Source organism: Bidens hawaiensis, unplaced genomic scaffold, assembly GCF_021521415.1.
Source record: "Bidens hawaiensis isolate Kalapana, Puna unplaced genomic scaffold, B.hawaiensis_p1.1 tig00001904_1, whole genome shotgun sequence".
Taxonomy (NCBI): domain Eukaryota; kingdom Viridiplantae; phylum Streptophyta; class Magnoliopsida; order Asterales; family Asteraceae; genus Bidens; species Bidens hawaiensis.
In genome coordinates this window covers 1,064,163-1,077,251 of record NW_027491104.1, presented here as the reverse complement: position 1 = coordinate 1,077,251, position 13,089 = coordinate 1,064,163, and the positions used below count along the sequence as shown (strand labels likewise).

The 13,089-nt window shown below is 33.9% G+C and overlaps 1 protein-coding gene across 1 annotated transcript in view; it reads right to left on the bottom strand.

The window, feature by feature from the left end:
- LOC143598743 (TMV resistance protein N-like) overlaps window positions 1–11,805 on the bottom strand; it is a 183,616-nt gene extending 171,811 nt beyond the window's left edge. Inside the window, exons 1-3 of the mRNA XM_077076888.1 lie at window positions 11,270–11,805; window positions 11,036–11,124; window positions 9,837–10,938 (exon numbers count right to left, since the gene is read on the bottom strand). Of these exons, the coding sequence (XP_076933003.1) occupies window positions 9,837–10,938; window positions 11,036–11,124; window positions 11,270–11,767 (1,689 nt within the window). The 5' untranslated portion in view covers window positions 11,768–11,805. The remainder of the gene's footprint in view (window positions 1–9,836; window positions 10,939–11,035; window positions 11,125–11,269) is intronic.
- Between the last annotated feature and the right edge of the window lie 1,284 nt (window positions 11,806–13,089).

The window sequence follows — 13,089 nt, the reverse complement described above, 5'->3', positions numbered from 1 at the left end:
CAAAGAATAATCGGGTGTTTAAGGTATTTGTTACATACGAGACCGGATTTGAGTTTTTCTGTTGGAATAGCGAGTCGGTATATGCAAGAGCCAAAGGAATCTCACATGGATGCGATTAAACATATTCTTCGGTATGTTAAAAGAACCGTGTCTTACGGTTTAAAGTATTCGAGGGGTGGAAGTCGTCACCTTTACGGGTATTCCGATAGTAGCCATGGAGTTGATGATGACGATGGAAAAAGTACTACCGGGTATGTCTTTTACTTTGATGATTCCCCGGTTACTTGGTGTACTAAAAAACAGCCAACGATAGCTTTATCTTCGTGCGAAGCGGAGTTTATGACAGCAACCGCGGCTGCGGGTCAAGTCGTTTGGCTCCAAGAATTACTTAGTGAAGTAACGGGATGGCCGATGGAAACCGTAGTATTATATGTTGATAATACATCTTCCATTGCACTTATGAAGAACCCGGTGTGGCATGGTCGAAGTAAACATATAAAAACAAAGTATCACTTCATACGAGACTGTATCAAGAACGGGGATGTTAGAGTGGAACATATTCCCGGAAGCGAACAACGAGCTGACACGTTGACGAAGGCTCTAGCTCGTATAAAGTTTGCGGAGATGCAAAAGCTACTTGGAGTGGATGATCTCTTGAAAGCCAAACCGAAATTAGAGGGGTGATTGTTAGCCATAATTTGGTTTGGTCCGGTCCATCGAGCCTATGGTGGATCAGATCCTTGGAGACCAAGTCGAGCACATGATTTGAGCTACAAGTTATTTATTAATTATTATTTAGATTTGTTTTTACCAATTAGTATTTGAATATGATTATGGTATATGTATTCTAGTTTAGTTGGGTTTTGAAATCTAAATTAGTATATATACCCGAGCTTGTGGGTTATATCATTATGCATTGTAATTTTTCGAGCTAACGAAAGTTACAAGGATCGAGCTTATGATCTAAATTCGTTTTGTGTTTTTGATTCTAGTTACCAAACTTCAACAACCACCTAAAGACTTGGACTTGATAAACAAGTCCGGCGAACCTATTCAAAAAAATTACAGAAAACTTGCAGATACACCATGTGTCCAAAGAATCCTTCAGCCCACGTATAGAATCATTCACACGTTCAATTCAACCATGAATTACTATTTTACCCCTGGCCGATCAAGATTTTTCCCAACATGAAGTACCTTTAAGTACGGCATAATTCAAATTTTTTAGCACTCCTATCTCAAGTAACTACCCATTAGCCAGCTTACTTAACCATGTGTAAATCTTTTGAGTCTGCCTTTTTAACTTTTACTTTTGAGTCTTTAGTTGGCCAGCTTACTCATTTTGGTAATAAAATGGGCTGCCATGGGTAATCTTGGAACTTGGGACTGCACGAAACTATTGGTTCATGGTCATACTGGGCTATTTTTGTCAAAATTGACCTTTTTGTCTACGTTGACCTTTTGTGGTCAAAATTGACCTTTGACTATGGTTGACTTTCGAGTGATCAACTTCACATGTGTTAGTAGAAGTTATTATAAGGATCAAATGCTGATATTTGTCAGAATATATTAGTTACCTTTGAACTTTTTCATAGTAAGGGTATTTTGGTCACTAGACTCTATGATAAAACTTTTGGTTTTGAGAAGACAAAGTTTAAGTATATGAGTATTCAGTTGGTTTGGGAAGTGGATGAATTGTTGCTTAACAATAGCATTTGGTTAACAATCCAGCTGAATGCTCTTATCCTTAAACGTTATCCTCTCAACCAAAAATTAAAATTTATTAGTTAAATAAACCTATTAGATAATTAACTAATGACATTAATCATACAGCCGATAATCGGTTTATTGTTTTGTTATTTTACTGGAAGATGATGTTGCTTGTTTGTATTCATATTGTAATCCAAAATAAAATTTGTCTGTTTTTTTAACGACCAAAATTTTTGATGAATTAATTTTAGTGAACAATGCATGCTAGTAAGAAGATGATACAATTATCTTGAGCATTTATCATTAGACGATCATTCACTTGCTATATAGCCCTTGACCTAATGTTATTTATGAGATCATTTAAAAAAGTTGATATTTTTTATATGCAAGAAAACAAGAAAATGGAATAGGTCTAGTAAGAAACGGCAATACTTTGCAAAATCAAATATATCTTAAATATATATAAACGAAACCTTTAAAAGCTCTCTAGTTGCTTCCTACATTCTCTCAAACCATCAAATTGTTTGATTTGTAAACGAAAGTTTCTTACGCATTTGACCCTAATTTATGGGTATGTGTCTCACCAAACCAAAATAAATAACCCTGAAACGAGTTATAACATCTCATTATATTAAAAATTAATCTAACTAAATATTTCATATGAAAATCTTATAAAATAGAGATATATTAATACCCATTTAAAAAAAGATATTATATATATATATATATATATATATATATATATATATATTATGAAACAATTTTATAGTAAAAAAATAAGTGGGTCATAGGTCTCACTAAACCCAAATAACTTTTAAACGACTTATAATATCTTATTTATTTGTGAAACCATTCCATCATCAAACCCTAAGTATCCTATTAACTTTTTTACATTAAATAAAACTAAAATTTTAAAAAAATATATAAATATTAGAAAGGAAAAATGAAAACAACCCCGTTATACGGGATATAACCTAGTAATATAATCTTATTTAAATGAAAACTGATAATGAAATGGGTAATAGATAGAAAGTGAAAATCAAGGGGCCAAAATTGGAAAACTAATTTCACAACCGGACTGCCCCACATACAATTATAAAGAAAACCCTAATCCTCATGTATTTTCACAAGCGACTTCTAATTAAGTGTTAGGAAATCTAAACAAAAAAGCTTTCCAAACATGGAAAAAATTATTCGCTGTCAGTCCAAACATGAAAGAACGAATCTTGACCGGATACGAAGTGAAATATTAATAATTATGAATAATCTAACAAAATCCCTTGTTCACGTACTTCTTTTGTGATTGTTTCTAGAGTGAAGTGTCTCCCTATCTACACATGTAATACAATTTGAGAAAAGACATGTGGAGAAGTGTGTGGTTGTTACGTCTATAGAAGTAATTCTTTATGTACGTGAATGTTTATTTGAGACGAATTTGGTGAAAGTAAAATATTATACATACGACTATCAGCTATCTATATGCATTAATGTTTTGTCATAAACACATAACATTACACGACTACTACATTATAAATCAAAACTAAGAAATTTGAATGGAGTAAAAAACAAAAAATAAAAAACAAAATAAATAAAAAATCATTTTTCATCTAACTGAGCCTATATATAGATGTAACCCTAAGTCTCTTTTCATTAACGCATAAAACATCATCTCTGTTACTTATAACCCCGCACCTGCCACCACATGTAACCCTAATCTGCCATCGTTTGATTTTTTATGGTGCAGAGAACTGAAGAGCTGATTGTTAATTACTAATAACATGTTGATTGTTCATAGGGCTTTACACAATGAATCAGGTACGTATATGCATCCTATAATAATGTTTACTGAACTTTACCTCTTAGATTATTAACTCATGTTACAGATTGTTCCTAACAATACTTATTAATTTCAGATGGGGTTGTGAGATTACATCTGGATTTACGTCAGCTTCAGGTGAGTATATTTATGTCAGTTGTTCTTAACATGTTCAAACGTTAATTCATCCAAAACAAGAGATTCCATACGGTGTTAAAAAACATGTTGTTAAGATTTCTCAAATTGATAAAATTAATGTTTGAAACCTCAGCTTTTATCCGAACACCTCAGATTTCATGTGATGTTAAAAAAAATTTGTCTTAGCATTTATTCTCAATAATGTATATATGTGTGAACCCTCGGGTGCACACATATAATGTATATATGTGAGAACCCTTGGGTGGGCAAGAGTGAAATTGCACTTATTTTGACGTTATTTTACTAATCTCGTGAAAATAACGTTAAAAATGGCGGAAGGTTTATCATGCATCATGTGGTGGCGTTAATAGCCGAAAGACAAGGGTACATGCACTAATCAGCCGGTGTCCCGATGATTGAGTGCTATGTGCCTTATGTCCAAGGCTTGATGCAAAACTACTACCGAGCCGGGGGTCTATCCGGAAGCAGCCTCTCTATCCCTATGGGGTAGAGGTAAGGTTGTTTACATCTTACCCTCCTCAGACCCTACCATAGCTCTGCTATTGGTGGGATATACTGAGTACGATGATGATGATTTATTCTAAATAATCATCTCATTTTATAACTAGAATGTACTTCTATTCATTTTATGCATGCAAATAATTTTGTCATCAAAATTTTAATATCACGCAACCTGTTTTATTACATCTAATCACCTAATTCTAGTATTCTTCATTATCTATACATCCAAAATGCAGTAAGGGTAGGGGTGGGGTGTGTATGGTTTGGTCTGGTCGGTCATGGGCTAAAACATAACCTACCACCAAGAAGTCGGTTTTTGAAACTGTTGGGTTTTTATTTTTTTGGGCTACAATTTGGGGGAAAATTTTAGGCCAAAAAAATTGGCCAAAATAATGAGTTTAGGCCTTATGTTTTTGACAATTAATGATTAATTGATAATTATATATTTGGGCTTAAATATTTGAAAAACACTACTTGTTAAATTCTTATCAAATTACTTAACATTAATCTATATAGTTTGCAGTTGGGTTTTATTTTTTATAACATGCAAAACCGAAAATGAATCAAAAATTCAGTTTTTTCGGTTTCATGAAAGTGAATAGATTGTTGTAATAGTTCAATTAAATTGGTGGATAAGTTGTTATAAAAATATGAGCAACAAAAGACAATATCATTCCCATATTTATTTATTTATTTTTATAAATTGCAGGCCGAAAGTTTTGGGCCTTAACCAATAGATTATCTTTTCATGAATGTGGGCTTTCGTCGTGGTTATAACAAATTATGGATTAGGGTTACGCAGACTTTCTACATATACAAATGAAACTGCATTGTTAGGCCCATTTTGTGATTAATCTTTCGTATTTGGTTGTAATGTTATGTCCATGTATGTTAGCTAGTCGGTTTGTGTTTATTTTTATGTTTGGCCCAGGCCATGTATTTTGGAGCCCATTGCGCCGTAATAACTAATAGAAAGTGCATGAGCACACATTATATATAATGTGTGTATCTCATGCACACAATAACCTTTTGCCATTTGCTTATCTAATCCACAAGTTCAAAACTCCTTCTCTCTTCTCGTCTCTAACTTTCACGGCAATAATAACCAAACAAGATTCGAGATCTCGGTCCTCACTAGTGATTTCCGCTATCTAGTGGGGAGGTTGATCCAAGTAGACTAGTATTCGTGTTGTTTGATCTGTCCAAGGGACCTACATCCCTTTCAAGTATAAACATTTATTCTCTGCACCCTTCCTGTACAGAGCCAGCTAACAAAGATGGCATTCTCATTCAGAGGTCAATGTAAGATCTTTTAGTTTTGTTTTAACGGATCTTATTTGCCTCAATCGTTCTTTACATGTTTGAAAATTAAAGCTTGTTTTGCAAAAAAACATATTTGTGAATTTTTAATTTTGATGTTTTTATGAACATATATCCATTAATTTAGTTGCTATTTAATGTAGCATATTTACTTATGTTTGAGAAACTAGTAAATTGATATCAGACACATTTCCTTTAATATTTTGGGAATTTTGTTTCGCTACGTGCATGTTGTGATATAGATCTCAAACAATGGATGAATAATTTGTAATGGAAATATCTTTTTTTGTTTCATATTTGGTATGCTTAAAATATTGGAGATTTAACGTTTTCTACTTGTTTTGCCCAATTTAAATGTGAGGTTTGATGTTACGCATCACACGTTACCGTCAGATTTGGGTAATCAATTAGGAGGGGATTATAGCATGTTGGTTGTTTATAGAGTCTTGATGGTCATCATTCAGAAAGGTAACAAGATTCTCGACTTCATTCTTTATGGTCTCATAATTAGCAACCAACTTTATTATGGTCGCAAAAAGAACAACCTCAATAAACTTTTTCTTTTATGTTTTTTATTCTTTCAATTTTTAAGGTAGCCAAAGGGAAATATATTACAAGTATTCTTGAAGTCCAATATATATTGATCTCTAAGCAGAAGTTTCCTTGTAGTGTAAAATGTATTATATCATAATTCAACTTCTTTATGTAGCATGACAGCAAAGGAAACTTTGACTTTGTGTTATTTTGTTGATGCTGACAAACCAAAAATCTTGACTGGTCCCCAAAATTCGATTCTGCAGTTAAAAGGTGGCTCGTAGCCAGATAAAACAGACCCAAATTAAGTGAACTAAACAATTGACAGACATCTCTGTTTTAGTTTTGGGAATAAAAACACGAATTTAACCAAACCAACAAGTTAAAAACCGGTGCCAGTCAGAATGGGTGCAGGACAAAACGGGCCGATTTAGAAAATGGTTACTCACCAAACCCATCAACCAGTTCATTGTTAAAAGTTCTTACAGGTTTTGCTTCATAATTTGTTTATAAATTTAGCTCCTTCCTAAAAGCTTTTAATTTTTCACTATCATAGTAAACAAATATAACCAAAAATCTAATAAATATATATTCAACCTAAAATACCATGCAAATCTAATAAACATAAATTAACTAGAATTTTTTAACCAGTTCTTTGTAAGCAGCTCGGTTAGTATCCGGTTACTGATCATATAGATACTAATCTGGTTTTGGTTTTAAATTTTTTTTTTTTTTTTTTTTGTTCATAACCCGTAATATCAATTTAAATAATCGAAGTTTTATATAATTTACTATAAAACGATTACAATAAAGTGGCAGACAAACGGGTAACAAGCTGCGCCGCAACCCCCTATTGAACAGCAAAGCCAATCCTGCTAAAAACGAAGCTTTGAGACCTAGAAGCTGAAGAGGTTCCGTGTACGACGCGCTGAACCCTACTCAAAAATTTCACAGCCTCTGGAGCCAGAAAACCAAATGTATCAAAGGCAAATGGTAACAAACATTTTAATTTTAATTCTGATTAGAAGATGAAAAAAAAATCGTAACAACCATCTTAAGCACCAGTGTAAACAAACATTTTGAATTGATTAATTGTGATAAGATATTCAAAACATATGTGCAAATATATGTAGAGATTACAGGCCCTTATTTTGACTAGTTTGTGGTCAAAACTGTTTTTTTTTGTTTATTTTATTATTTTATTTTTTTGTCAATTCTGAGTTTTTTGATCAAAATTGACCTTTTGACTATGGTTGACTTTCTTGTGGTGAACTGCACATGCTGGTGGTTCCTTATTGTTAGAATATATCAGCAACTAGTTTTTTGTTGACAACTTAAGATCATTCTTAGTATACCCGGTACATAATCACAAAAACAAACTATTGAAGCCATTGTCTTACTGGAAGTTATTAAAGATCACAAGTTTATTTTGGTGATTAGTGTTATAAGTCAATCTTTTTCTGACTTGTATTGGGCTGAAAACTCTGTATTGAAGGTCCACTTTTGAACTCTTTCATAGTAAGGGTATTTTAGTCATTGGGCTGTATAAAAAAGTTTAAGGATATGATAATTCAGTTTAATTGGGAAGTGGATGAATTGTTACTTAATAGCAGCAATTTGATTAATCATGACTTTTCACAAGACAAATTGAAGCTTAAAGCAAAAAAATAAAATAAATAAATAACCAACAACCAATATTCAATATTCAATATTCAATTATACAAAAGCCTCTCATAAATAAACTTACAGAGAGTTTAGCACCATCAACGAGTATTATTGCAGCTAATAGTATAGAGCTCCATCAATGAGTATACGTGTTTTATACGTGTTGGCCCTCAAAGATGGCCTGCAAACCATAAATTTACAAGTTTTATATGTGTTTCAAAACGCTACTTAGCAAACATAACATAGTATTTATTGAGATTAAATACTGATTCAGAAAGAAAGAAATAACACACACATCATGGAATGACAGGTTTCGGTCTACTTCATTTTCTTTTAATTATGCTTTACTAATGTTCTCGGTTTACCCGAATAAATGACATGATAAACCCGAGCCTGGGTCGAAATCCCAGTAGCAGTTCGCTTGGTATCCGGGAACTAATATGTTCCAATCACCATATAAAATGAAAGAACATAACAAGGTCTTTTCATCGATTTTGATTGAAAGATGAAAAACTCTCACACAAGCATTTCGTCGAGCAGGTGGTGTGCATGAATTAAAAAATACGTGAATATGTATGTATAATTTGATTCAATTGAAGCATTCATGATTAAATTGTGAATTGATTGCAAGTATAAATTCGTATATGATTAATAAAGAAGTGACTATTCTGTTTTGATGTACCTGATTAAGACAAATACTCATGTTGTGGCTGACAAGCTTATTTACAGCTCTACGTAGTAGTACGTGGCAAACCATAGACGATTTTTATCAGCCAAAATGGATGTAAAACCATAGGATTCAAGTTGCCACATGGACCCATAAATACGCAGACCTTTCAACTGATAAATGCTCTGTGGAAGACGATTAATGTCTGTATCTTCTATCCATAACTCTTTCAAACATTCTAAACTCCCAAGTTCCTCTGGCAATTTCTTAATATTTTTACAATTGGAGAGCTCTAGACGTTTTAAACATTTCAACCTACATATGCCAAAGTTGAAGTGATTTCAGATTTTTCAACATAAAAATACTATCCGGAAGATGTTGAAACCGTTGCTCACTCAAAGTTAGCTTCTCTAGACTTTCTAACCGCCACAGGTCCTGAGGAATGCTTTGGTAAAGTTTAAGCTCTCTTAAATGTTGTAAATCACATATAGTTGCTAGAAAATACTCTTGGTTTTCGCAAACGCTTGAACCAAAACGAAAAAGTTTCTCTAAATTTCCACTCCATGAGGGTTCATCATATATACATATAAACCCAAACCCTAGAAAATCATTTGTAACATCTTCACAACCTACCTTTATTTCCACTGTATCTATAAGAGAAGCTGACTCATGTTGTTTGTCAACCTTAAAATATAAAACATTTAAGCATTTTCTTAAGCTAAAGTGAACAAGCTTTTTAAGACATCCCACCGGAGCATGAATTTCTTTAAGATGAGAACAATAGTCAAGATATAATTTCTCAAGATGTGGAACCATCCCAATGTTAAGGTGACTCACCTTAGAACTACTGAGGTTGAGTACTTTGAGATTCGGGCATTCAACGGGCGATTGGAGTTCTACAAAGTCCCCACATCCTTCAAGATTTAACTCCTCAAGATGTGGGGTCATGCTAAGGTCAAAGGTTCTTAACTTCAAAGAATAACTGAGGTTAAGGAATTTAAGCTTATTAAAAACCTATCATAAGAAAAGAAAAACAGATGAGAATCAGTGTAATCACAATATATAACATTATATGCATTATTCTACCTTTCTTTCTCCTCCTTCCCAGAGTTCAATTATATTGCACCCATTCATTTCAAGGTTAACAAGGTTATTTGCTTGAAACATTTCAGGTAAAGACCGAAAAGGGTAGCAACTCCAACATAGAGATTGTAAAGCATCTGGTAAGTATTTGCTAACTTCATCAACTTCTTTTGCGTTGCAATACACTGTAAGTAGTCTAAGTTCTTCCATGTTTCTAATACCTTTCATAATAATATTTGAATGGAGAAAGGAATATCCCAAATACATACTTTTTGTTGCTTTGGTGCCCTGTACATAATAAAAAAAAATGCTGGTGTGAAAATTTGTCAAAGAAAATAATATTTCCTAGTTGTCCACATTTCATATAAACTTAAAACTTACCAATTCCTTAACCAATATGTCTTCAATTTCCTTTCTAATCCATAATCGACTATGTCTGCTAGGCTCGTTAGGATGCGAACGACGCACTATATCCCAGCCCATTTCTTCTATACGGTCATGGAAGCCTAACTTGCCATCATCAGAAATAGTTATCAAAGATTTCTGCTCAAGAACACCTAAACCAATTTCAGCATAATATCCACAACTGTCAAGTATTCTGATTGAATCTTCTTTCTTCTTATATTTCATCATGCATACAACATCTAGAAAGATTTCTTTCTGATCATACTCTAGGCCATTATAGCTTATCTCCAATCTTTTCAAAGTTTGATCTTCAGGGATAGTTTTTAGTCTTTCTATCGCATCTTTCCATACATGATCACTTCTACCACAAAGATGTGAACCCAAAACTTTGATTGTTAAGGGAAGACCAGCAGCATAATGTACAACTTTACTTGATAGCTCTTCATACCCTTGATTTGGAATATCTTTCTTAAATGCATACCTGCTGAAGAGGCAGAGTGCTTCCTCATCTGATAACAGATTAACATCATGAATAATGCTCACTCCATGTGCTACGAGCACCTGCTGATCTCTTGTTGTGATGACAATTCTACTCCCCGGCTTAAACCAAGTAAGCTCACCAGCTAACGCGTCAAGTTGCTCTATATCATCCACATCATCTAGAACAACAAGAGCCTTTCTACCAGGCATCATCCTTTTCATCTTATTTTTCCCATCAGAAACACTTGTTACATCAATGTTTTGATCAGCTAACACATCTATAAGGACTTGTTTTTGCAATTTCCTCAAACTAGTCGAAGAGCCTTTTGAAACTTCTCGGACATTCTCAACAAAGCTTACACCTTCAAACCAAACGGATGTTAGATCAAAAACAGCTCTCGCCAAAGTGGACTTTCCACCACCTCCTATTCCCTTGATCCCTATCAGATGAACATCTTCGGAACCAGTTTCTAAAGATGAAACTACACTCCTTACCCGGGTCTCCATGCCTACTAACTTCCCATCAATGCTCGAATTAGTGAAATATAGCTTTAGGGAAATTTCTTGAACAATTTGTTGAATAAATTTAGCTTCATGCCTATGAATTAAAGAAGATTCATTCAGGTTGCATGAATGTCCCTATGAAGAACATGTTACATAGGAAAGAAAAGAAGAATATAAGATGAAGGAATTACCCATTAAAAGTAGTCTTCAACTCCATCCCAGCCAAGCCGGCTGCTTCTTTGAGAGCATTTCTCCATCTTCCAACATCATCTTCATTTTCCTGTTTGATAAAGTTCAAAGCTTTCTTAGTCTTAACAATATTTAACACAAGTACAAAGCACTTGGATAAGAAACGTCTTCTGCACTGAAACATAAATCGTTCATTGAATAATAAATATGACACCATTCAATGAAGAAGATGTTACCGGATCCACTATGACACCATTCAATGAAGAAGATGATCCGCTGCAACAAAATGCTAGAGTGGAACAAAGATAGTCGAGAGGTAGAACAAAGCTCCTACTACCCTTTTCATGTTCTGCAAAGGCTTTTCCAAATGCCCCACTTTGGTGACGGACTTCAGTGGGTTCCACATCAAAGAATATGGGGTAAGCAGTCTGCTCCATCGTCTTCTGACAATCCATAATCTGTACAAGCTCATCCAAGCACCATGATGAAGATGCATAGTTCTTGGAGAAAACAATGATGTGAAATCTCGAGTCTTTAATGGATCTGATGAGTTGCTCACTTATTCTTTCCCCTTTCTGGATTTTTTCATCATCTTTGTAAGTTATAATGCCTTTCTGGTGAAGAGCATGATAAAGATGATCAACAAAGTTCTTGCGCGTGTCTTCACCCCGGAAGCTCAAAAAGACATCATACTTGAAGCTCTTTTGAGCAACTGATGCTGAAGTGGATGCCATTAGCTGTAAGCTTTGAAGGATCAAACGAAACGAAATCTTTATTAAGGGGAGAAATTTATATGAACAGACCAGTAGAGCGTTTAATAAGAAGACAATTGTTTGGAAAAAGTTTATGGTGGGTTGGGGACAAAAGGTCCTGCATTACATTAAAAAAAGGACAATGACAATAAAGATAAAGAGCATCAGCTTGAAAATTATTATTGATTACGCGTGATTACAATTATTGTAGTTGTATTTTGTTGAATTTCTGGTTGTTAAAGGTGTGTTAATATAAATAATATCATGAGATCCCTTATAATCCTTAATCATGAGTTACTTTATTTATTATTTTACTAAGCCTGGTTGTTCACAAACTAAACTATTTTGGGCGGTCCATATCTTAAAACCGCTTGAAACATGTATTGTTTATTTCCTACCCAAGCTAACCGCCCTTAACAAAGCTTAAAAAGACATCATGCTTGAAGCTCTTTTGAATGGGTGATGCAGAAGCTGATGCAGAAGCTGATGCTGAAGGAGAAGCCATTGCTTGAAAGATCGAATGAAATGAAATATTCTATGTTTGGGGAAATTTGTGCCGACTGATAAGAGATTAATTGTTTGGAAAACCTTTACATTGGGGGCTGGGGACATACAAAAGATTCGTGCTTACCATTGAGAAAGACATATACCAAACCCTTGTTCTAAATTATTGATTAGGCACATTCACAATTAGCCACCATGTTATTGTGAAAAAAAAATCACAAACTTGGGCCCTTGTTCAAAATAATTGGGATAAATTAAAATGAGCGGATGAAGACAATTGTTTGTTGTGATGGGTTGGGGACAAAAGATTCGTATTTGAATATTTGAATAAAAGATAAAGACATATACCTAACCTTGTTTAAAATTATTGATTACCAGTGTAGTTGACTTTATGGATGCTTAAAATTATTTTGTAAAATGAGTCTAGTTAGTCGACATAGATTAGGGCTGTCCAAACTGCTCCCCGCTCGTCGCTCGTTCGTCGTTCGCTCGAATTTTGTTCGAAAAATGCTCGTTCGATTTCGGCTCGGTTTGGAAGTAAGCCGTTCGGCTCGGTTCGGTTTAAAAGCAATCCAAGCACGAGCAAAGCCTCGCTCGGTTTGGTTCGGTTCGTTTTGCTCGAATTATTTTTTATTTATTAGTTTTATATATAAACTTTATGTATATATATAAAAGAATATTATTTTTTAAAGTTTTTAAAATTTTCCTCTTTTGTGTTGAATTCAAAGTTCAAATTTAAACCATAGCCACTCGTTTTATATATGTTTTGTTGTTAACTATGAGTTTTATACATTTTAAAG